Below are 27,090 nucleotides of genomic sequence, written 5' to 3' on the forward strand. Positions count from 1 at the left end.
CAGGTGTGCAGAAATCCTATTCCTTATGCTCTTTAATGGTGTGTCTGCGTAAATTCATCCATGTTTGTAATTTCTGTCCCGTTTCCCCAACATAAGATTATTTGGTGCATATTTTGCATTAGATGAGGTAAACAACATTGCTGTAGTCTTATTAACATTCACACTATGACTGTGTATTAGTACTGCTTAGACCTTGGACATTGAAGAAGGGGGTATATAGCATGAAAGCTTGTCCTGAAAATTTGGATGTTAGTGCAAATAAAAATGAAAGACACAGACAGCACTCAATTGTTTCTAAAATAATAATATGTAAAACAAAACATCAGAAACTCATCTCAGTGGATTACTACAAGGAAACAACGCCAGCAAACAAGGTGTCAATGTTTTTATTACACGGTATTATTGGTAAACCTGCAGTGGGGCTTTTACGGTCATTCAGCATGATTACCAAAAAAATATGATCTTCATTAAATACATTGTTTTCATTTACAATGATTCTGGTAGAGGAAAATATGTCAGTCTTTGGAAAGTATCAAATCTAGTCTTCGAAATTGGAGGGAAGCACACAAAGGGAACCAATATATTGACTATCCTATCCGGATAATTATAGTTGTATTACCTTAAAATTTCAGAGTAATTTCTCCTTTAAAATACAAAAACAGAAAAATTAGGAGGATCCTGAAGTTGCTTCTGTGTCGGCCAGTCCAACTTAGGTTACATGGCAGGAAGCTTAGTTAACAGTTACCTCTGTAGTAGGCACATAGCGCCAACATGGGCGTAAACCACTACTCTGACTCTAAACATGACTAAGATGTCTAGCTGGACATGTTCCTTCATGGGATCAGTGTTCCTCAATGGACTTCACATATTTCTCATATGCATCTTCACTCATCAGATCATCCAGTTCAGAGGGAACATCTACAGTCATCTTTATTAACCATCCTGTAGGCAAGAAACAGTACATGAGCAAAGGTCAGTCAGCAATGGCAAATCTCATCTCCACCCACACAACAGCGCTTTAGAAAGAAACAGAAAAAAAAAAATCTGAACAAAAAAATTGTTCTGAACAATCTTTTAAACCACTTGACTACTGGGTACTTAAACCCCCTTCCTAACCTAATTTTCAGCTTTCGGTGCTTTCACATTTTGAATGACAATTACTCAGTCATGCAACACTGTACCCATATGAGATTTTTGTAATTTTTTCATACAAATAGAGCTTTCTTTTGGTGGTATTTAATCACTGCTGTGTTTTTTTATTAAATAAATAAAAACTAAAAATTCAGTAAAAAAAACTAAAATAAAATCTTTGTTTCTGTTAAAATTTATTGCAGAGTATTGCACATTACTGCAGAGTATTGCACAGTACGGGCACAGAGCAGCGCTGTGGGCACTACAGATCCCCCTCTCCCTTCGAACTGTACTGAGAGGGGAGGGAGGAACGTGGTAAGGAGCGCGCCCCCTGGATGCCCATGGACGCCCTCCCAGAATAAGCTGACCACGCTGTAGCAGTCTTTCGGCTATGGCCCGGTTGGCATGTGGTTACAAAAGAATCCCACACATTTGCTTTCTATAATGCAGTGACACATTTCCTATGCTCTATGAATATGCACTGCTGTGTTACACATTTCACAGAGCCTGCCTTCTAAACTACAGAGGTGATGAGCAGAGGAGTTTCAGTGACGGCATCAGTAAAACGAATCACTGCTTGCAGGCAGCAAGGTACTAATGCAGTGGTAGGCATTCTTCTAGAGGTGGAGACCTACCTGAACAACTTGGGAGAAGTCAAAGATCACAGGGTCGCCTCCTCACACCTGATTTAAATCCCCAACTGCTGTACTACTGTGTCACAATCGTGTGCATCGCACGCCAATCAGGTTGGGGGAGGGGGTGATAGAAACACATCTTAAATTGTACCACCCCCCAAGCTGCAAATGTAAATGAAACCCTTACTGTTCTGAGCCCCCTATAAGGCTGCTTTCACACTGATGTGCTGCAGCTTTGCCATAGACTTCCGTTCTATCCTCCAGGTGTGGTGCACTTTCTGAAGCGTACCAAAACTCCTGCATTCAGAAAGTGCACCAAACCCGCAGGATATAATAGAAGTCTATGGCTAAACCTAGAAAATCCTCAGGAAAGCTACAGGTACACGGTAATGCACCCGTGGTGTGGTTAAACTGCAGCACATCAGTGTGAAAGCAGCCCTATACTTTTATGCCCAATGTAGTGCCTCTTTCCTGCTGCTGGCAACACTGTGGAGACCAGTAGCCGAGATAAGAGGTGGCGTGCAGTTGGTATCACTCCGCATGGGACAGGAGCCAGCACTACAAAGGAGGCATCGGCTTATGCAGGTCTTACTTCCTACTACAGCTCGAACTTTACAAGTAATCCCTCTACATTGCACTCTGATGCTCTGGAATGGCGGGTCAACAAGCCCAGGCTGCAATCTACCAGTCACCTGTCTACTAGTAGATCACAATCTAAAGAATGCTGACTCTGTACTAAAGGAATGAACAGAGGAAAGCTGCAAAACGTGCAGGGAATACAGGAAGTTGTGGAAAGAGATGGGCAGAACACAGGCAGCATTCACAACATGAAAGGAGATATTTAATTAAGCTTATATTGGATTGTCAAAAATAAATATTGTTTGTATTCGTCTATTGATCAAAGCACAGGCTGCACACATTCCACCATACATTTCTCCACGTGAGGGGTGGGTTTCTGCGAAAACACTAACAATTCTGATGGTACCCACTACAATTCCTTCAAAAAAGGTTCATATGGTGGTCTATGCAGAATGGAAGGCATCAAAGCCAGAAGCTTTCTACTGAAGTAGCTACTGAACACAGCACTCAAGCACTGAAAGTCAGGCACCTCCAGGAAAAGGGATTTTCAGGAGAAACTTTCCGATTCTTGATGACACAAAAAGATTTTAATCTACTGCAGCTCTCAGTAGTTTTTCTTTTCTTTTTTTATGCCGTGGCTGGGAGCACTACATAGAAGGAGTCAACCAGGTACAGGTTTCTGGCTTTCTTGAAAGGCCACTCTAACAACTAAAAGTTATCAGAATTACTGTAACCTTTCCACAGATAGTGAAATATGAAGTAGACCATGCTCTATAGTAATGACATGACCGCAGCAAGGCCCAATCTAAATACAACTCTACTTTGCATGTGATTAGATTTACCGTCATCATAGCAGGATTTGTTCACCAGGCCGGGGTTGTCAGCTAGGGCTCCATTTGTGTCCGTTACTTCTCCCGTCAGTGGAGAAAATAGTTCACTAGCTGCCTTTACACTTTCTAAGGTTCCAAACTCCTCTATGAGAAATGAGAGATAGGTTATAAGATGCCCAAACGTAAAAGTGACTCATACAGATCAAGTACACTGTGTAGAGGCATAGCACTACTTCAAAACAAGCACATAAACAATGTAATGTAAGATTATTTGTTCTGAAAGGGCCTGTACTACAAAAAGTATACAGATTGATAACACCAAAGCTGAACTTTCTGCAACAATAGCTATTTAAAGAGTAACTTCACTTTTGTTGAGAAAAAAAACATCTCCTCTGGGTGATCTATGTGCATTAGACCCCTTTCACATTGAGGCGCTTTACAGGTGCTATAGTGCTAAAAATAGCGCCTTTTCTTTCACTACAATGTGAAGGCCCAAAGTCTTTCACACTGGAGCGGTACGCTGGCAGGACGAAAAAAAAAAAAAAAGGCCAGCAGCATTTTTTAGGCGCTGTAGGAGCAGTGTATACAACGCTCCTACAGCGCCCCTGTCCATTGAAATCAATTGGCAGCGCCGATTTTAACCCTTTTTAACCGTGGCAAAAAAAAGACAGTAAAGCACTGCTAAAAAGAGCATAGCTTTACCGCCGATGCCCCTGAGAGTGTGAAAGTGCCCTTAGAGACAAGGCATATAATGTGGCGCAAGTTCTTAAAATTCCTGCTGCACTGATGAGTCTATGATAAAAAGTCTTCACTACAAGCAAAGGGAAAGGAAAAGTCCACTGTTTCAGCCTTATGTAGGGGAGCGGAAGCCGTCTCCAAGATATGTAAAAGTAGATAAAGATACAGGCACCTCGGAGTGTAGGCTGTTAGATTGGATTCAAATGTCACAATATGTAAACCTGCATGTTAGAAAGCAATTGCACGGGTCCATGATATAGAGCTGTCCCAGCCGCACTGACATCTGTGTTGGCTGGTATTCCATCAAAATGGCCAATTCATCAAGATCTCCAATTACGTCACTTCTGGTTACTGTAAACCATCAGTAATTGGAGATTGACAACTTGCCGTTTTGTATACACTCCGGTACACGATATTATGAGCGGATATTGTTAGTCCGCTCCGAAAACTAACAAAATGGTCCCCTCCGCAGCGGCGACAACTTTTCCTCGTTACCCGCTGTTGTATCAAAACAGCAAAGTCTTTGTGTACCATAGTGTACACGCATGCCAGTGTTGGGTCAAAACGGCAAGTCATCAAAATCTCTAAATAATGGTAACCGGAAGTGATGTAATTGGAGATCTTGATGAATTGCCTATTTTGACAGAACACAAGAGGGTGGAGTGATGGGGAAAGCCTTGGCTGAGGCTTGGAAAGCTCCCTGGACTGCAGATTTGGTCGGGATGACGTCACCGGCGTGTTTGCAATGCGCTTCCGAGCTGGCAAACCCCGGTGGGGAAGGAATGCAGGCTCTTTTTTTCAAGCTGACAAGAACAAAGGCTGTATATGTATTTATATAATGTTGGTACTGCCAACTAGTGGGGAAAATTTAAAATTTCAACACACAGCATTCACTGTGTTAGTGCTGCCATCTAGTGATGAAAGTTAAAAATGGCTTCAAATTTCAAACGTCAAAAAGCAGCATTGTCCAACTATACAAGGAGAATACAATTTTACATGAATTTGAGAAAATCTCAGGTTAAAACTTGGCACAACAAAATAAATATGCAAATAAAAAAAAAATATTTCATGGATATACATCTTACATCATCACCTGTACATTGCACACTCTCATCAGTCCCTACCCTCAAGAAGCCACAATCCAAGGTCCACATTCATATACTAGGGCCAATTTTCGGACAGAAGCCAATTAACCTACCTGCATGTCTTTGGATTGTGGGAGGAAACCGGAGTGCCCAGAGGAAACCCACACAGGCACAGGGAGAACATGCAAACTCCAGGCAGGTAGTGTCGTGGTGGTGGGGATTTGAACCAGCGACCCTTCTTCCCGCTAGGTGAGAGTGCTACCCACTACACCACTGTGCCACCCATAATATATTATATGCGCATTGCTACATCTTCTAGGTGTTGGACTACGGGGGGGGTATTGGGTAAATTAATAAACATTTTATTAAGACATGGCTGGACCATCTCCTCTATATATGGTTCTTTGGCCCTCATGTTGAGGGCATAAGGCTCAAAGGTGTTGCAATACCCAATGATAAGGGCTGGGGTCCTAAGATGACTCTTATGTCAATAATACAGTCCAGGGAGCATTTCAAGCTTTAGCTGCAGCTTTCCACCATCTTGCCGGTAAACACAGCCATTAGAGCTGCTGGGACAGCTCTGTATCATGGACCCGTGTGATTGGTGCACCACCGGACGATCCTTACACCAGGATGTGCCTGTTATTGCTTTCCAACATGTGAGTTTACTTATTGTGACATTTTAATACAATCTAACAGTCTGGCACCTGTATCCTTTTCTTATTGATCTAGGTGAATTACAGGGATTTTAATACACTTTGTTGCAGATTCCTACCTTTTGTTATACTGAATAAATCCCCGTGTGTTTGTGTCCATGTGGTAAGTGAATCTAATGGGAGTGATTTCATAATTATCAATTTGTTGCTGTAGCTGCAGGGCTCTAATGAGGATAGTGTCAGAGTCTGCATCCCTAGAGCTGTGATTTCCTATTGGGAGCATCTCACGAAAAAATTACATTCGTGTTTCAGGGGATGCCTGAAATCTGGCTTGTTTCTTAGTGCAGACTTCTGGGAAAATCAGGAATTGATGTTTCGGTGTACAGAACACCTTCAGGTAGCCATATTGTATTTTACAGAGCTACAGATTTAAAAGGAAATGTAAAAGAGATTATATATATATATAAAACACTTTAACTGGCCAACCGGCGTGCGCTGATGTACGTCGGCAGAATGGCATGGACAGGCAAATGGGCGTACAGATACATCCCTTTAAATTTGCTGCTGTGCCATCGCGTGTGCGCCGGCCGGGACCTCAGTGAGTTGGGGGGACACCGGCGATCGTCTCACGGGTAGATGCTAATGTAAACAAGCATCTCCCCATTCTGTCTAGTGACAGTACACTGATCTCTGCTCCCTGTGATCGGGAGCAGAGATCAGTGACCTGTCACACGTAGCCACCCCCCCCCCCAGTTGGAAACAGGCCCCAGGACACACTTAACCCTTTTTCGCAAACCAATCAAACGCTTATCTTTTTTTTTTTAACCAAAAATATGTAGAAGAATACGAATCGGCCTAAACTGAGCAAAAAAAAGAAACGTTTTTTTTATATATTTTTGGGGAATATTTATAAAATTTAAAAAAATAATGCTTTTTTAAATCAAAATTGACGCTCTTATTTTGTATATAGCGCAAGAATTAAAAACCGCAGGGGTGATCAAATACCACCAAAAGAAAGCTCTATTTGTGGGAAAAAAAGGACATCAGTTTTGTTTGGGAGCCACGTCGCACAACCGCGCAATGGTCAGTTAAAGCGACGCAGTTCCGAATTTAGAGTTACAGAGGAAATATTGCTCTTGCTCTAACATTTGCAGCGATACCTCACATGTGGTTTGAACACCATTTACACAATGCGATAAAAATGTTAACCTCCCTTGTAATATGAATACTGCAAGCCAGGTCCACTTTACAGAGACATCTCTCCTCTATGCTGGAAATACTAAGAACAAAAAAAAAAAAGTCGATCTCAGGCTTTCCAGTAAAAAAAAAAAAAAAAAAAGTCAGCGTTTACATCTGCCTGCGCCAGAAGTGAAGTTATGAAGTCGCTTTTGGCCTCTGACTGTCATGGAGATAGCCGGGGATGATGGCTTTACAATGTAGGGAATCACTGGCTGAAAAAAAAAAAAAAAAAAAAAAGATATCTGGATGATGCCTATAGCTGCAGGCACCATCCAGATATCTTCACTCAAAGTAAATGACGTCATACGACATCTAAGCGGGGGAAGTGGATAAAAAGGTTGGAGACAATTTCCACACAAGTATAACGATGCAAGCCTTACCTAGTTTATTCAACTTGGTCCCAACCTCTGGAAGACTACAGTAAACCACATCGCCTAATGCCTCCTAGAGGAAAAAAATAAAAAACAAAATACAACATATCAGTAAGAAACTAGAAGAAGCTACTAGCAATATCTCCTGCATCTGGTCCAAAACTGGCGTTACAAACCGGCAGTGATGCATTAAATAAGTAGTAGCTGAACATTGTATTATAATCTTTAGTCCCCTTGTTCCCTACCAGTGTGTATGCCGTGTGAGGTACGTGTATGCCCATGCAAGAATGCACATACCCGCTGTCCCCAACTTGACTGTCATGTGGGTGTGGATGTACAGCCCGGAATGCATATTGTCTGAACACAGGAGAACTCCAGTAGGGCAAGCTCAGTGCAAAAGACTCACAAGTACAAGTCCTTAGAGGCTTAAAAGGTGCAATTCCCATCTTATAAATATCCAACACTATACAATTCTGGATAAAATAAAAAAATTGTCTCCAGAGGCCATTAAAAGGTTCTCAATTTTCCCGATAGGAAGCCTGAACTTTACATTACTGTATGCTTTAAATAGGTCTGGGGGTTCTGTAATGTTCAGACATCCCATGATCTTTTTTCAAACTGAGTACTTCAATTCATTAGTTGATATTTTACCTAAACCTATATCGGATTACATTTGCTATATCTATGGAAAACCAGTCTCTGCAGATGCCCCTGGTTGCCTAGATGCCCACTGAGAAACAGATGAGGTGTATGAAGTGCATTAAACAGAATTTAGATACTGTATCAGAGGCCAAGAGGCTTAGACATTGTGATACAGTCAGATCCCAACTGTGCTGCAATTTAATCACAGCACACCGTGCTGAATCGCATGGAACTGTAAAGCAGTGCAGCACTGTACATTGCCATGAATGAAGCGTACACTTTGCACACACTGCCCCCTACCGCAATCACAAAGAACAGCTGCCAGAGAGGAAACCGCAGCAGCTGAACATTATGTGTGATTTTAGCCTAACTGAATTTTTTATAATTATATGAACAAAAAGGCAACAAGTCTATTCCCCCAATAAGTGAAGTCAAAAAGTCTATAGCATTCCTATACAACTGCTCGTTTGTTCCTATTAACTGATCAAGACATCTTCATGTATATAAAAATGTGTTAAAAAAAGACAAAGTCCATCTAATGACCCAGATAAGATTCCGCGGCAGTTATCTGGCAGATTTCAAAGATCACATTCCAGGCAAATCAATACCTGGGCAAATTTGCTGATTCCCACAGTTCCAATCCCATTTTCAACTGCTATCCATTCATGCTTGTCTGTGAACTTTCGGGCTGAAAGAGAGGAAATAAACAGAATAGGTCTGAGGAGGATGAGCTGACAGATCAAAGTCTGACACAAATGACACCAGCGTTTCACTGTGGGCGAGAGGATGAAAGATACAAATATACATTTTTAAAATGCAAAACTACCATATTAAAATATATACTGCAAAGTGTTCAACACACCCCTAGACTGCTATTTTAGCCCCCAGGTTACAGCGTGCAAAGACAAGTCTCTTGATGCGGCTATTGTATTCTGACAGCCAGCACCAGCAATTTTCTGTCTTCAATTAAAGGACGTCGGGTGGGAGGGTGGTGACAGGGCCAACCACATAGCGAGTCTTAACTGATTTATCAGGAACTGGCTGAAACTTGCATAGTGTATGGCCAGCTTCAGCCTTTACAATTGTAGGTTTTCTAACAGGGTGGTACCAATAAGGCCACAATGGCTCTAATTTCAGCCGATACAGCAGGAATCTGACAAAATTTGAGCCGTGTATGGCCTGCAAAAGAAAAAATAACTCTACATGCCCATTAAACACCTACACATGTGCCAATGTAACCATGTGTGCCGCATGCACAAGGAGCAGCGTCCATCCAGCCTCAGACTAGCCACACACAAATCAATACACATCACATTTAATCTATGCATAAATTAAAATAGAAATATAAAACAGCTACCCCCCCCAAAAACAATACTACAATAATACTATTTGCAATTTAAAAAGCTGCCTTATGCTGTTATATGATGTGAATTAGCACTTCTCAATTACCTCCACATAACACAACACGGCGCTATAACGGAACTTTATTTACATGATTGTACAGCGCTGTAGGGTGTATGAGCACTAAAATGGAACATGTAGGAGGACAGGGGAAGAACAAAAAAATGTGACAAATGAACCATAACATTTCCATGGGCACGGATACTACGGACACCTGTATCCTGAAAACGTTTCACATCATTAAACATATATTTTCCTCGTCAGACATCGTTTACAGGCAATAGCAGCTCAGCGAGTCTGACAAGAAATCTCTGGCTTAAACCAGATCGCAGGCAGCTCAGCACGTAAAAACAAAGTCTGATTTAGGTTTGCTGAATACACATGTAGTACAATGACCCCGGGGGGGGGGGGGGGGGGTCACTTACAACTTGTCCATTAACTCCAACAGCTAAGTGTCATCAGAAAAAGTCACCACTTCCAGGTTTAGGGAATTTCCCTTTTCTCTGAACGCGTTTGCTTCATAGTGTTTTGAATAATGTTCAGTTAGCTATTTCTGGTGTTTTTTTAGTTAAATAATTATGAAAATTCACAGTAAAGTTTAACTAGCACTTTGCCCGGCCTTTTCCTTAGGCTGCAATATGACAAACCGCAATCAAAAGGTGACATTCCAAACGTTATCAGATGAGAATGTTTTCCTTGATTCATCCAATCAGAACATTTCAGTGACACCTGCCATCTTCTCTCTCATTTCCCTCACTAGGACAGGGACAGGGCCCTTCACAAGTGTCTGACAGCTTTTCAGATGGATCCAGACTGAACCACAACATATGTCAGCCAGTTCTGTCCGTGTATTTATGGCGGGAGGAAGAAAAAAAAAAACGAAAAAAAAAACACAAAAAACTGAAAAAGCGTACATCCTCTTTCACTTTTCTGGACCCAAACATGACAGATAAAGACACTTGTCCCTTTCTGTTCCTATTCAGGAATGGAGAATCCCCTGTCATAGTGGAGTGGATGTGAGGCTGGCAGAGGAGTGACTACCACCCACCACTGTGAAGACACAGGAATCCAGGGAGAACTGAATCGGCAGATAAGGCTGGATTCGCACGGGCAACCGCCAGCGAGGGCTCTATGCAGACCTGAGTTCTTGCTGGCAGACTAGCATTCCCTTGCACACAGTATGTGCAAACAGCAGTGTGCGGCCACCCAAACAAATCAATGGCAGGCATTGCTGCTGTTTGCATTAGGCCTCTTTCACACGGGACGGATCAGTAATGATCCGCCCCGTGATGATCTGCTCGCTCAGCGGGGATCGCTCCGTTGTCCCCGCTGAGCCGGCGGAGGACAGGGCGGTCTCCGCACACTGTGCAGGGACTGCCCTGTCAGAACTCCGCTCTCCTCTATGGGGATCGGATGAGCACGGACCGTGTCCGTGTTCATCCGATCCGCTCTGCAGACGGATAGAAAAATAGGATTTTCCTCCGTCTGCAGAATCGGACAGTAGCGGAGGCGGACGATATCGGGTGTCTGCGGATGCTCATCTGCAGACACCCGCTATCCCATAGGGATGAATGTATGCCCGTATTTCATCCGCAAACGGATGGATGAAATACGGACATACCATCCGCATGTGTGAAAGGGGCCTTAAAGTGGTTGTAAAGGATCCTTTTTTTAAATAGCAAACATATACTTACCTCCACCGTGCAGCTCGTTTTGCAGAGAGGCCCTGAACCTCCTCTTCTAGGGTCCCTCGGCGGCTCCTCCCCACATCAGATAACCCCCCTAGGAGACACGGGATTAAGGCTTTTTTGCTGCAGCTAATCAGCCAACTTGTATCTGACACACAATGTTACTACATCCAGAGTTGGCATTTAATGTCTCTGAGCACAGGTACCCATTTCCCCATCTAAATGAGCCCTAACAATTCCAGACGCAGCTTTCTATTTCTGTAATTGCTATTCCTGCTAACACTGCAGTCATATCATTTAGTTACAGCTCACACTGAACCTCTGTGGAAGGTAGCTTTACCGGGAACAATTTATAAGCATGGTAGTGGGGGACGGGGGGGGGGATTCAGATTTCTGTTAACTTTGTACCGCTTGTAATTGTAACAAGGTAAGATTAGTATAAGAAAAACAAAAAAGTAGATTCTGTACTACCTTTTGCAATTTTGGGCTGCGATTTACAGTGACATCTATTCAGAAACCTGCACAGATGTCCCTGAAATCGCGGCCGAAATCAGGACTGATAGGCCAGAGTGAAATCGTGTGAGTTCAGCTGGACTCGTGCGGCTTCATTCCCGCAGCCCAGTGTAAACCAGAGCTTAAAATTAAAAAAGCAAACTGGTTACAGAGTTATTATATTATTATTATTACTACCACTCAGTGCACTGTCCGGTCTTAGCAACTGTCAGCCTGCCAGCAGAGGGGCTAGACAATGCACTTGTGCCTTCTATCTGCACGAAAGCCCTGGAAGCTCATGAAGAGGGGCTACACAATTGGTGTACATGAGGCCTAACACACATTACGTTGGCGTTGCATGTTAATATGCATTCATTTGAATTGGCTGACTTGTTAAAACAGACCGACACCCCCCCCCCCCCTCCAAATAATGCACCACTATGTGTATTGCAGTGTGCTACAATGTAGGTGCACACTAATGCATGTAACATGTTTGCTGTATATGACCACAGTGTATAGGTGTGAAGTCCTTTGTGTCTTGCCTAGAAGGGACAATGTATTGGGAATGTATAGTTCTTTTGTATAGATTTTCTTTGTTACTGTGAAATTGTGTGAATGCATCGATGCAGTGCACGTTATCTCAGCTTGCAGAGCTTGGATTCATTGAATGAGTTTACCAAAAATGTAAACATTGCAGAATATACAGCCTCATTGCTACATAACTAGTCTCCATTTCATGCTAAATAAACTCAATTATTAATCTTAAATAGAAAACTATTTTTGGATAGATTTTTATTCCAAAAGCATTTTATTACAATAAATTTGATTTAAAAAAAATATCTGAAAAAAAAAAACGGATTTAAAAAAAGAAAATCATCGATTTTTATCCACCCTGCAGAGGAAGCATAGCGGTCAGCAGAGGCCATACTATTCAACACAGCAGAAAAGTAGTCAGTGGCGGTTGACTTCCTTGATATGGGGGGGGGGGGGGGGGCTCAAGTGCAGTCACTGATCTCAGGGCTGCATAATAAAATTCAGTAAATGTTGAATATCAGAGAAAGCAGACACACAACAGGCTGTAGTCAAAGACTAAATGCATAATATAAGAGAATGTCAGAGACTGTGGACATGATACAAGAGTCTGAACAGGTTACAGGAGTTGTTGGAGACATATTACACGAGGTTGCTAGAAATCACTACTGGAACAGGGCAATAGGGACACACTGATTAATGTCTGCAGCCAGCGCCACAGGTTGGGCACCAGCTTTGCTTATTCACAACAAGCTCTTCAAGAGAGGGATATTTTAGAGCATTGCTTACCAGACAGATAAGTACAAAGCTGCTTTTTTTCTCAGATTTTTTTTATACTGCTCAGGTTTCCTATCCACCCTCACCCCACATCCTGCGTTAAAACAAAAAAACACACACACACACACACACACACACATATATACATACATATATATATATATATATATATATATATATATATATATATATATATATATATATATATATAGTTTCTCTGTTCCCTTCCAATTTGGAGGCCAAAGTTTGCAGATTAAAGCTCCCTGGGTTTTTAACAATCCTATTGCACACTTATAGATTTCTGAAAGCAGATTTAAAGCACTTCTCTGTACATTTTATATATAGGACTGGTGTACTTTACTTTATTTTCTAAAAAATGACAACAGCAGCTTTGATGAGCTGACCCTACATTTTTTAATTTTACCCAATAAAATGATGTAAATCAGTCACTGCACTATTCTTACATCACACTTTTTCAAATGCAAACAAACATACTAAAGTTCATCAAGCAGGTGGGTGTAAAGGACAACTGACAGATGTGACAAGGCCTGAAGAGTCCCTCACGTCTGTATATGGCCGTGTCCTCGGCTACACAGCAGACTCTGCACATGAGAGACTATGAAGAAAGTTAATTATTTAATGCTGAAAATCTGTTCCTGTTAAATTCATAACAGTTTAACCATTTTGTGTTCAAAAGAAACACAACTCATAACTACAGTGAGGATGAGGGGCAGAGCTGGTCACAGTGCATGGAGAGATGGAATGCCAGTCAGCTTATTGACAAGTTTATAAACAAATTTCCAGCAACTTTGGGAAGAAGAACTCCTGCAATCAGCTACATAACAGAATCACTGTGCAGAGAGCAATGATAAACTGGTCCACTGTACTGTAACATAATTAAAACCTATACAGCCTGCCATTGCTCCCTTCCCCTGAAAATGCTAGTTATTTGGCTGTCAGCTGAAGCTTAACTTCAAACTTTGAGGTAAATTCTTGTTTCACTTCAATGACTCAAAATACACAATCCAGAGGGTAAGTTCAACAGCCAGTAAACTAAAATTTTCAGGTGTTGTGCAGTGGAAGACCCTGTATTTCTTTGCTGGCCAGTTTACATTAAAAAAGCAACCCGGTCAATAGCTGGAAACAGTAATTTGTCACAAGCAAAATATAGGGGCCATCATTGCAGAACTGCCCATGAAAAGGCTGTCTGTCAAGCCGATACATTTGCTTCAATACATTTTGAGTAACTGATCCAGAAAAAGTTAGTAGATAAGGTAGGGATCAACCAATATTGTTATTTCTGTGCCGATACGATAACGATATATTTCAGCCACCTCTCAGACCGATAGCCAAAATTATTGACATTTATATATGTTATTTTTACACTTTTTTTTTAGTTTCTCACTGTTATTGCTGTCACAAGGAATGTAAACATCCCCTGTGACAGTAATAGGCCGTGACAGGTACTCTTTATGGTGGGATCTATAAGACCCCAAACCCCTCCTCTGCACTTGAAAGTATTCAAAGCATCAAGGTCATCATGACATCGCTTCTGGGTTACTAGATCCGAGACACGAACAAAGCATTGGCTTTGTTTGGGTCTTCGTCCAGTCGGTGGACATGCCGGGATGGTTGCTCAGGCAGTCCCAGTGGGACGGGAGAGCCCAGGCGAGCGGCAGAAGGCGGGGGGGGTGTGCCCTCCCGCGGCTTGTAACAGTGGAGCGGCTGCTGAATGAATGAAATACTTGTATAGCGCACAATGCGAACTGAATCGCCTCTAGGCGCTGTGGCGAGCTTTGATCATCTGCTAAAAGAGGAAGGTCTTGAGTTTTTTCCTAAAAGCCAGGTGATTTTCTTCCAGGCGGATGTTGATTGGTAGAGCATTCCATAGCCGAGGCCCTTGGATTTATACCGGGCTTTTGGGCACGAGGAGGAGGTTTTTGTTGGCTGACCAAAGACTGCGGTTTGGTGTGTAATGAGCTGCTGAGCCGCATCAGTTGTTATTACAAGAAACCCGACCGTCGGCTCTAGAGAACGGTACCGGGGTGATACCTGCAGCTGCATGCATCACCCTTGTAAAACCCCTTGAAGCAATTTCAGGTAACATCAGTCTAGTTTGCGACCGACACTGATATCGGCCTGCAATAATCAGCCTTACTGATAATCGATCGATCGATTCCTAAGATAAGGAAAGTCAAAAGTCCTTAACTGTAAACTTCTCAGGTCAGTGACCCAAAATACTAAAACAAGAACATGTCAACATTACAGCCAGGAATTTGGCATTTTCAGGAGAAGCTTGTTTCTCCCATGGCAGGTTTTCTTTATGAGACTTTGTCAATCACAAAAAGCATACCTAAGTTCTGACGTTCCTTGAAAGGGAAAAGTCAATATACTTAACTCTCCAGCAGCCCATATTCTTCATTCCACCACTGCAGGCTCCATAGTATTAGATACTCCCGGGAGGGATGGATGCCAGTGTCCCCTGCCACTCACTGTGGGCTCTCCCTAGGTCACTGATGGGCCTTTTATAGACTGGGATCCTGGGAAGGAGTCACGGTGTGCAGCAGAGGACACAGCCATCAGACACTCCTGGAAGTGTCAATGCCAAAGGATGTAACATGGGCTGCAGTACAGTAGTGTAGAAAAGTTAGAAGATGCAGGTCACTGTCAGAGCAACGTATTCTAAGCCTTCTGTGTGCAGCAGCCCCCCTAATACTTACCTTAGCCCCATCTAGATCCAGCGATGTTGCAGGAGTGTCTCAGCTGCCCAGGACTCCCCTCCTCATTGGCTGAGACAGCAGTGCGGCATCATTGACCATTGGCTGGGCCACAGCTCCATGTCTGACTGGACACACAGAGCTGCGGGGGGCGGATATCTATCAAAACCAGGTATCCGCTCCCACTTCTATGCAAGATCGCCACAATCTTCTACACAATGGCCGGCCCCTCCTCCTCTCCCCCCTCCCCCCCTCTCCCCGCTGCCTCCTGGGAGACACACAGGTCCCAGAAGACAAAAGACCATTCAGAAAGCCCAGCGCAACTTGTGCATGCGCAGCAGGAGACAGGCTGCGAAGCCGCGTGGCTTCACTTCCTGTTTCCTTTAGTAAGGATGCTGGCGTCTGCACCCGGAGACAATGGATCAGCTATGGGTGCCGATTGTAGGCTCCCTGGACAAGCAAGTGTTCTTATATTATAAGTCAGCAGCTACAGTATTTGTATCTGCTGACTTTCAATTTGTTTTTGTACAGGCTGGACCTCCTCTTTAAATGTTAGACTGTAATGCCTTTTAGAATTTCAAATACAATATAAACTGTTTCTAGCTGGACTACAAAGATTAAATAAATAATATTAAACTGTGTTTAAAACAAATCTTGCATTCTTAGGTTTGCCTGAAGCTTTTTCAAGTCCATGTAATACAACGCCTGCAAATAAATTCCTTCAGTCTCTCTATACCCAGACTTGCAATACACTTTCTCAGGGATACCTGACATACCAAGATTTAAGTACACTGTCTGAAGCCTACACACCCTATGTATGATATGACATGAAAAATATTTCAGGAGCATGGTTTTGCTGAGTGTGCCTGCAATGTAGAGCAGTGACAGTCAGTGAACGGGTAGTGTGGAACAGACAGGTTTATTCTACCAGAGCAGAGGAAGGAACATGAGAATGTATCTGACAGCGGGAGTCTGATTGGATGCTTTGAACAACTCCTACATTATCCCATTCCTCCTCAGTTATGGAATGCCCCAGCAGAACAGCTGTAGCACATACATGGAACATCGCATGCAAAGGATTCATTGTCACGTGCAAAGAAATCACGCTATTTTGCTTAGTATGAAGCAACAGTGATGCACAGTAAGGTTTACATTAAAAAAATGCTCAGTGATTCTCACTTCTGTCTTGCAGCACATCAGTTCAAATCCTAACCAGGATAATACCTGCTTTGAGTTTGCATGTTTTTCTGTGTTTCTCTGGGGTTTCCTCCCACACCCCAAAGACATGCTGGTAGGTTAACTGGCTTCTGTCTAAACTGGTCCTAGTATGTGTGTGTATGCATGTAACATAGGCCTTAGATTGTAAGCTCCTTGAGGGCAGGGACTGAAGTGATTGTACAATTATGTCATGAATTACTGACATTGTCAGCAGTATAGAAATGCAGCAGTTGAATGACATGCAAAATATTTTTGGCATACAGCCCCTGATAATATACATATATGGATTTTGCTAGTCTAAGTAAATAACGTTTGTGTCAGCCAAACGTAGGTGGTGAAGTGGGCACACATTATGTTATGGAGAGGTGTAAAAAACAAAAAACTAAAAAATTCTAACTAAGGACAAAAATTTTTTTTTGTTTTGAATAGTGAGGAGGGATTAAAACCCCTGTAAGTTTTCATTGCCGTCTGTGCCCTGTTAAAGCGGAGTTCCATGCAAAAGTGGAACTGTCTTTGGCTGGGAGTTGTACTCACTTGTAGAGTGAAAAGTAAAGCTCTGAGGTCTTGCAGGATTTGGTGTGAGCAGAGATATACAGTGGATGAGTTGTGTGATGTAGAGTTGTAGTCCCGGAGCGCTCTCTGGTGTATATGGAGTGAATGAGCTGTGTGATGTATGTACAGTGATGTGACAAAACATTATGACTGCCCACCTAATAGGTAGGTCCCATTTTTTACTTACAAAACAGCTCTGACCGAGCGAGGAATGGACTCCACCAGACCTCTTAAAGTGATACTAAAGTCTAATTTATCTTTTTTTTTAAATAACATTTTTTTTTATACTTACCTGCTCTGTGTAGTGGTTTTGCACAGAGCAGCCCCGATCCTTCTCTTCTCAGGTCCCTTGCCGGCGGTCCTCCCTCCTGCTGAGTGCCCCCACAGCAAGCAGCTTGCTATGGAAAGCTAAGCTGATGCTTGGAGTGTCTATTCAGACACAGACCCACGGTTCGGCCCCCTCCTCCTCTTTGACTCGCTGACTTTGATTGACAGCAGTGGGAGCCAATGAGGAGGAAGGGTCCCAGGCAGACAAGACTCTCATGTAACATCGCTGGACCCTGGGACAGGTGAGTGTCCTTATTTTAAAAGCCAGCAGCTGCTGTATTTGTAGCTGCTGACTTCTAAAAAAAAAAATGTTTTTGCGGGACTCTCTCTTTTTTTTTTTTAAATCTTTTTTTTCATTGAATTTTCAGTGTCATACAAAATCGCCCACGCAGGGGCCAAACATTTCCCACACAGGGGTAAACTTCCAAATGCGGCAACAGGCCAGCGGGACTCTCTCTTTAATGTGCATTTAAAAAAAAAAAAACATTGGAGAATTTTTTTTTGTTTTTACTCATCTCTTTAATGCCTGTTGCTAGGGGGCCCCTCATAATCTGCCTCCTTCTGCACCTGGGTTCCTGACGTCACTTCCCTCGGCGCAGGAAGGGAGATCAGCTCTTCCCCCTCCCTCTAGGCCAGTGATGGCGAACCTTGGCACCCCAGATGTTTTGGAACTACATTTCTCCAGTCATCTTCCAGGACGGCAGGCCTACTCAGGTGTGCCGTCCTGGAAGATTTCCTAGAAAAGACGTTACCGGTAAGTGTAACTGGTCATTTTCTCCAGTCATCTTCCAGGACGGCACACCTGAGTAGGCCTGCCGTCCTGGAAGATTTCCTAGAAAAGACGTTACCGGTAAGTGTAACTGGTCATTTTCCCATGATGCTCATGCCTCTCTGCAGTGTTGTTGAGCATCATGGGAAATGTAGTTCCAAAACATCTGGGGTGCCAAGGTTCGCCATTACTGCTCTAGGCAATCATCTGGGACAGGTCCCAGATGATTGCGTGTCTCGTGCATGGCGCCCACATGGCGTGTCTCGCTCAGCCAGGCGCCCACAGTGACAATGCTGGCACCGCTGAGCGGAGGGAGAGACGAGCGGGGCTTCATCCCCCCCGCAACGTTGGACCCTGGGACAGGGACATTTGTAGCTGCTGACTTTATTTTATTTTTTTAAGGGGAACTCTGCTTTAAGGTATCTGGCACCAAGCTGTCAGTAGCAGATTAAAATCCTGTAAATGGTCGCAGTCCACGGCTATTTACATATAATGCAGGTTATTTACATATAAACACAGGGTCTGCAGGTGAGTCATCTGTACACAGTGAAATGGATATTTTATAGATAGGTAACTCCTATCCTCATATTGATTAGTGGTTCCAAATTAATAATAACTACTGCAGTAGGGAACAGACACAAAAGATACGCTCAGCATCTTTCCAAATAACCGTTCTCCTTTATTATGATGCATTTGAAGGTTTTTATACACATGATTATGTAGGTATCACATTAATATTACAATTGTACGTTTATGGTAACAAGGGGCGTTACATAGGCAGGCTAATTCTAATCAGGACATGTACTGAAAACATTAATGCCGTGTGCACAGTGAGGGCATTGTGCAATACATATAAAATAGAATACAATTATATACAGAACTTACACATTTCCATTACAACAGCAATAGGGCAGAGCTGGGCGGCAGCAACAGAACTTGACACTGAGATAATCGGGACAAAGCACAGGACTAAAACTTCAAAGGATCAGGGAATTTAAACTGGCATAGTTGGCAAGTATGAGGCAGCTGCTTCAGGGCCCCACAACAATGATGGGGCCCAGGGCAGCTGCCCCTTTTGCCCTGCCCTAAAAACGGTCCTGGTTCTCGATCATGGGCGCAATTGCCAGCAAAACACAAGACACGCTTGTGAGCCGTCACTTTCAATGGCACCCAAATCGCAAAGCGATTTTGATTCCCGATGGTCGCCTGACAAATTGCGTTAAAATCACACAAACAGAATCGCGTGACGCCTGTCACCCAAAAGAAGTTCCGTAACTTTTGAGCAACAGGTGTCCCGTGATTCTGCTTGCACGGTTTCTGGCGAAAAACCACAGCAAAATCTCTCCGAGATTTGGGTGCCATTGAAAGTAACGAGGATGGCAAGTGCGTTTTGCAGCTATTTGGAAACATGGGCAGAATCATGGTGATTCCGCCCGCGGTCGTCTGGACTGCCATGATGTGAGCTGAGCCTTATTGGCAGGAGAAAAATGCTGATGGTTGGCAACACTGGTGAGCATGGACACCGTGACCGGTCTCCAGACAGCATCTCCATACACTACAAACCGCAATGAACTTTTTTTTGCAATTTCGGGGACAACATATTTAGTTGCGGGGCGAGGCGAGGGAGCGAGCTGCGTAAGTGAAGGAGCTTTGTGGCGAGAAGAGTGAACGAGGGGCGAGGAGAGTGAACGAGCGGCGAGGAGAGTGAACGAGCGGCGAGGAGAGTGAACGAGCGGCGAGGAGAGTGAACACGCTGTGCAAGTGAATGAACTGTGTGGTGAGGAGAGTGAACGAGCTGTGCAAGTGAATGAACTGTGTGGCGAGGAGAGTGAACGAGCTGTGCAAGTGAATGAACTGTGTGGCGAGGAGAGTGAACGAGCTGTGCAAGTGAATGAACTGTGTGGCGAGGAGAGTGAACGAGCTGTGCAAGTGAATGAACTGTGTGGCGAGGAGAGTGAACGAGCTGTGCAAGTGAATGAACTGTGTGGCGAGGAGAGTGAACGAGCTGTGCAAGTGAATGAACTGTGTGGCGAGGAGAGTGAACGAGCTGTGCAAGTGAATGAACTGTGTGGCGAGGAGAGTGAACGAGCTGTGCAAGTGAATGAACTGTGTGGCGAGGAGAGTGAACGAGCTGTGCAAGTGAATGAACTGTGTGGCGAGGAGAGTGAACGAGCTGTGTGGTGTACAGGGATAGTCCGGGGTCTCTATGGTGTATGTAGTGACTAGCAATGGCTCTGGATGTCTGGCATGGAATAGTGAGCCATGCTACAGCTGTGTGTAATGAAGGTGCGGTGAGTCCTCGGTGCTCCTCTCCTGTATGGCCTCTGGGTCGGATAGTTCTGACATTACAAACACGGACCATGATAGGACGAGTCTCGGAAGGTCACTTACCGGCCAGCAGGCGGGCGGCGTTACTCAGCAGTCTGGCGGGACAGCCCCTCCAAGGGACGAGCCTGGCGGCACCGCTCACACTCCTCAGCCCGCTCAGCACTCTCAGCGCCATCTTCCACAGAGCGCGCCCCCCACTCCGGCCGCCACAGCGCGGGCACAGCGTACCTCCGAGAACACAGAACTGCGCATGCGCCACCGACAGCGGACTCTGGGATGGGGTGTAATGGGTGGCGCCTGTCATCCATGTGTGTAGTGATCACACTGCCCTGACACACACACTGTACACATGGGACGTTTCTTTGGGGCCCAAAGGTGGGAGCATGGACGGACTTTGTTGCTGTGGGTGGGGGGGGGGGGTGAGCAGTAGACTGACACATAAGACCCCTTTCACACTGAGGCGCTTTACAGGGGCTATAGTACTAAAAATAGCGCCTCGGTGTGAAAGCAGCCTCACACTGGAGCGGTGCGCAAGCAGGATGCCAAAAAAAGTCCTACAAGCAGCGTCTTTGGGGCGGTGGAGGAGCGCTCCTGCCCATCGAAATAAATGGGCACTGCTGCCAAAGCGCTTCGGGAGCAGCGCTACATAGGCGCATTTAACCCTTTATTCTGTGTTAAAGGGATCTAAGGGGGAGTGTCAGATGGACATGCTGAGTGACTTCTTTTACCCCTTTCACACTGGGGCAGGGGGGCGTTGACGGTAAAATGCCGCTAGTTTTAGTGGCACTTTACCAAGATTTTAGCAGCGCTATTCGGTTGCTAGCAGGGCGCATTTAACCCCCACTAGCAGCCGAATAGTGCCTCTAAATTCACGGTAAAGCGTCGTTAAGCTGAATTCAAATCGTTTTGAAAGCAGCACTAAGCGGCCACTTTTAGCCCCTTCTAGGGAGTTAAAAGCTTCCCTCTAGCAACACCATAGCGCCGCTAAAACTAGCGCCGCTTTGCCCCTAACGGACCTGCCATTTTACACTGAAGTGTTGCTAAAACAGCCACTAAAATGGCAGTTGTTTTTGCGGTACTTTAGTGGCGCTTTTCAGGCGCTAGTGGGGTGCTTTTTATTAAGCTTGTGACGTGACCTAAAAAAAAATACCTGTTTTGCGCTTTTAAGATGCTTTGGAAGCGCTGCCCATTCATTAAGACCTCTTTCATCATGGAGGGGGCAGGTCCGTTAGCGGTAGAGCGCCGCTAGTTTTCAGCCGCTAGCGGGTCGGTTTAAGCGCCTGCTAGCAGCCGAAGAAAGAGTTAAAAGCGCTCGTATTGCGGCATCGCTTTTCAGGCACTTCGGAAGCACTGCCCAATCATTTCAATGAATAGGCAGTGCTGTATGCAGCAGACCCACACCGCCCCAAAGATGCTGCTTGCAGGATTTTTTTTCCCGTCCCGCAAGCGCACAGATCCAGTGTGAAAGCACTCAGGATTTCACAATAGGGAGGCATAAGAGGCGCTATTTTTAGCGTTAAAACACCTGAAAAGCACTTCAGTGTGAAAGGGGTCTTAAAGTGCTCCAAAGATGCTGCTTGCAGGACTGTTTCTATCGCCCCACAAGCACACTGCCCCAGTGTGAAAGGACCCATTCAACTTAATCGGAGGCAGTTTTCTGGCGCTATTTTTAGCGCAAAAGCGCCTCAGTGTGAAAGGGGTCTTACAGACAGTGAGGTGTAAGAATAAAGTCACACCCAGAATGCCATACCATCCAGTGGTGGCCCATGCACTGTGGGTGCATGAGCACTGCCCCCCCATCCATGCGCCTGGCCCCTTTCAGGATGCCGGTGCATGGATTCCTATGGCGGGGGTGGTATTTTTTGAAGCACCTGAGACTCTAATAGTCTTCAAAATAGGACGGGCTAGGGGCGCAGAGCGTGCCCCCTGATCCCACCCAATTGTGTGACCATAGCGAATACATTCGCTATTTTCACACTAACCTTCCTCCCTGCCAATCAGGAGGCAGGACATCAGACCCTATTGGATGCCTGGCGCTTAGGAAGAGGAGTGTGGAGTGGAGTGGAGGTCGCCGCCGCTCTTAAAGGATCTGCTGCAGATAATGTGGTAAGTCCTCTCGGCTCATGCTTTGAGAGGATCTGCTGCAGACAGTGTGGTAAGTCCCCTCGGCTCGCGTGGGGGGGGGGGGGGTGCCAGAGCTGCAATCCACGCGGAGGGATGCTGCCAAAGCCGCAGACCCCATGAGTGGGGGGTGTCGGTGGGCTCAGTGGCTGCATTTGATGGGCAAGTGACTGCATATGATGGGCACAAGTGGCTGCATATGATGGGCACAGGTTGCTGAATTTGATGGGGCACAGGTGGCTGAATTTGATGGGCACAGGTGGCTGGATATGATGGGCACAAGTGGCTGCATTTGACGTGCACAAGTGGCTGCATTTGATGGGCACAGGTGGCTGCATTTTATGGGTAAAATTGGCTGCATTTGATGGACACAAGTGGCGGCATTTGATGGGTAGAAGTGGCTGCATTTGATGGGCACAAGTGGTGGCATTTGATGGGTACAAGTGGCTGCATATGATGGGCACAGGTGTTGGTCATGAGTAAAGATGTGCAGTGCTGAGCTCCACTGGAAGCTTCTTGCTGGGGCTAGCCATGCTGACCGGATCCGTTCTGATGTCCTTTTCATGGGCTAAATGGATGGTACCCGGGCCTCATGTCCGAAAAATTTAGTTTTATCTCAGATAACCCTGCTGCTGGGTTATAGGGCCACTGATAGGTGATGGACACTGGCATGCTCTAAGGCAAGACGTGTACTCCCTATATAACCCCTCCCACTACTGGGAGTCCTCAGTTTTGTAGCCAAGCAATACAAGTGCATACCAAGAAGGGAGGGACCTCTGTGTCCCCTGATGTGCATCAAAGAAAAGGATTTTACAGGTAAGCTGTTATAAAAATCCTGTTTTCTTTTCTTACATCAGGGGACACAGAGCCATAGTACTTACTATGTGGGATGTCCCATAGCAATGTCAACTGAAGGGAGGGAGACACAACAAAAAAGTAGAGCAAAAAGGAGGCCAGAGGACTCATAATGCAGCCTGCAGTATACTGCGCCTAAAGGCAATATCCTCATGACCTTTAATATCGATTTGATAAAATCTGATAAAAGTATGAACTGAAGACCAAGTCGCGGCCTTACAGATCAGAGCCATAGAGGCCTGATGATGCACCACCCAAGAGGCACTAATCGCCCTGGATGAGTGTGCTCTAACATGAGAAGGAAGAATTTTCTTCTTTAAGCTGAAGCTTGAACAATCACTTGACAAATCCATTTGGAAAATAGTGGAATTTGACGCTACCTGTCCACATTTTGGATCCTCTGGCAGTACAAACAAAACATATGTTTTGCGAACCTGAGCGGTCGCCTTTAACCACTTTCAGACCGGACCATTTTGCTGGTCAATGACCAGAGGTCTTTTTACAATTTGGCACTGCGCTGCTTTAACTGGTAATTGCGCGGTCATGCAATGTTGTACCCAAACAAAATTTGCGTCCTTTTCTTCCCACAAATAGAGCTTTCTTTTGATGGTATTTGATTGCCTCTGCGATTTTTATTTTTTGCGATATAAACGTAAAAAGACCTCAAATTTTGAAAAAAAATGATATTTTCTACTTTTTGTTATTAGAAAAATCCAATAAACTCAATTTTAGTCATACATTTAGGCCAAAATGTATTCAGCCACATGTCTTTGGTAAAAAAAAAAGTCAATAACTGTATATTTATTGGTTTGCGCAAAAGTTGTCACATCTACAAACTAAGGTACGTTTTCTGGAATTTACGCAGCTTTTAGTTTACGACTGCCTATCTCATTTCTTGAGGTGCTAAAATGGCAGGGCAGTACAAAACCCCCCCAAATGACCCCATTTTGGAAAGTAGACCCCCTAAGGAAATTGATAAGTGGCATGTTGAGCCCATTGAATATTTTATTTTTTTGCCTCAAGCGATTGAATAATGACAAAAAAAAAAATTTTTTTTTTTTTTTACACAAAGTTGTCACTAAATGATATATTGCTCACACATGCTATGGGCATATGTGAAATGACACCCCAAAATAAATTCTGCTGCTTCTCCTGAGTACGGGGATACCACATATGTGGGACTTTTTGGGAGCCTAGCCCCAAAAACCAAGCAACGCCTTCAGGCTTTCTAAGGGCGTAAATTTTTGATTTCACTTCTCACTACCTGTTACAGTTTTGAAGGCCATAAAATGCCAAGATGGCACAAAACCCCCACAAATGACCCCATTTTAGAAAGTAGACACCCCAAGCTATTTGCTGAGAGGCATGTTGAGTCCATGGAATATTTTATATTTTGCCACAAGTTGCGGGAAAATTACAAACTTTCATTTTTTTTTATTTTTTTTTCACAAAGTTGTCACTAAATGATATATTGCTCACACATGCCATAGGCATATGTGAAATGACACCCCAAAATAAATTCTGCTGCTTCTCCTGAGTACGGGGATACCACATATGTGGGACTTTTTGGGAGCCTAGCCGCGTACGGGGCCCCGAAAACCAAGCACCGCCTTCAGGCTTTCTAAGGGCGTTACAGTTTTGAAGGCCATAAAATGCCAAGATGGCACAAACCCCCCCCCAAATTACCCCATTTTGGAAAGTAGACACCCCTAAATTTAGGGGTACACTAGTGAGACTAGGTAATAAATGGCGGGTTCCCTGAAACTATAAAAAAATAACTAACCAACCAGCGTCACCTGTAACAGTTATATGGTGATCACTGGTGAAAGGGTTAACTAGGGGGCAATCAGGGGGCTTTATGCGGTAGTATATGGGGGTCCCTGGCGCTATAAAAAGCTGCGGCGAACCTAAATACCTACCTGCCTAACTAGCGTCACCTGTGACACTAATACAGCGATCAGAAAAACGATCGCTTATTAGGCTGGGTTCACACTGGAGCGATGCGGGAACGCCACGAATCCGCGGCGGGTTCCCACATCGCATGCCTCCCAGTGGCAGTTCACACTGCCCTATGCGAACTGCTGGGAGTGTCAGTGAAATGTTAATGACACCCCCAGATCAGTTCGCATATCGCAGTGCGATCTGCAAACTCGGATCGCATGGTGTGAACACCCATGCGATCCGATTCTGCTGCGGACCAAAAAAGGGTCCCGTGCGAATTTGCGGCGGGTGCGGCGCGAATTCAGCCATACTATCTGTATGGCTGAACTCGAATCGCACAGAGATCGGATGTGATTTGCACTGCAGTGCGGTGCGAATCACATTCGTTCTCATAAACCGCTGCAATGTGAACCCAGCCTTAGTGACATTGGCGACGGGGGGTGATCACGGGGTTAAACCTTTATTGGGGGGGTTAGGGGGTACATTAGAACTAAAGGGGGCTAACCCTAACTGCCCTAACAGTTATTACAGTCACAAATGACACCAATGCAAAAAAAAAAAAATGACATTGGTGTCACTGTGACTGGGGGGCAGGGGTAATTTGGGGGGTGATCGGGGGGGTGTGAGTGTGCCTGGCATGTTCTACTGTGTAGTGTCGTGTTGGTGCAACTCACCGATCCTCTCTCCTCGGTGTCGGAACGAAAAATACCGACACGGAGGAGAGAATACATCACTTCCTCTCCTGTGTTTACATTACAGGAGAGGAAGTGATGTCACGGAGCATTTTCATTCGTCGGGAGCGATCGCGAGGGGGTGGCCATGAATGAATGGCCGCCCCCTCATCCCGGATCGCTCCCGAACGAATACCGACCGCCGCAGGCACCGGGGGGGGCCCGATCGGGCCCCCCACCCGCGGGAAGGCAGGGACGTACAGGTACGCCCATATGCCTGCCCGTGCCATTCTGTCGACGTACATCGTCGTGCGGCGGTCGGCAAGTGGTTAAATAGACTCTGGTCGCTCTTACTACATCAAGGGAATGTAGTGCCTTCACTTCCCTAGATTGAGGCTCTGGGGAGAAAGACGGAAGAATAATATCTTGGTTTAAATGAAAACCTGTTACCACTTTTTGTAGGAATTCAGGATGAGGACATAAAACCACCTCATCCTTATACATGATCAAATATGGCTCTTTACAAGACAGAGTCGTTAGTTCCGATACTCTTCTAGCAGAAGAAATGGCAACCAGAAAGATTATCTTTCTTGTCAAAAGAACCAAGGGAGTTTCTCGCAAAGGCTCAAACGGCTGATTCAGCAAAGCCGATAAGACCAAATTTGAATCCCAAGGATTTAAAGGTGCCTTGATAGGGGGATTAATCCATGTTACCCCCTGAATAAGCTACGCACCAAGATTGGGAAGCAAGAGGCCATTGAAAAAAAAAAAAGACAGACAAGGCCGGGATCTGGCC

The 27,090-nt window shown here is 44.7% G+C and overlaps 1 protein-coding gene across 1 annotated transcript; it reads right to left on the reverse strand.

Moving 5' to 3' along the window:
• Positions 1-370: 370 nt before the first annotated feature.
• On the reverse strand, positions 371-20,938 carry GCSH (glycine cleavage system protein H). Its single transcript, XM_077454991.1, has 5 exons — positions 20,770-20,938; positions 8,515-8,594; positions 7,274-7,337; positions 3,188-3,319; positions 371-942 (listed from the first exon to the last, which is right to left on the reverse strand). The coding sequence occupies exons 1-5, from the start codon at positions 20,879-20,881 to the stop codon at positions 842-844; spliced, it is 489 nt and encodes a 162-aa protein (XP_077311117.1). The 5' UTR covers positions 20,882-20,938; the 3' UTR covers positions 371-841.
• Positions 20,939-27,090: the final 6,152 nt, after the last annotated feature.

The sequence above is a fragment of the Lithobates pipiens genome, unplaced genomic scaffold (assembly GCF_037356315.1).
Source record: "Lithobates pipiens isolate NorthernLeopardFrog02 unplaced genomic scaffold, aLitPip1_a1.2 Scaffold_10, whole genome shotgun sequence".
NCBI lineage: Eukaryota > Metazoa > Chordata > Amphibia > Anura > Ranidae > Lithobates > Lithobates pipiens.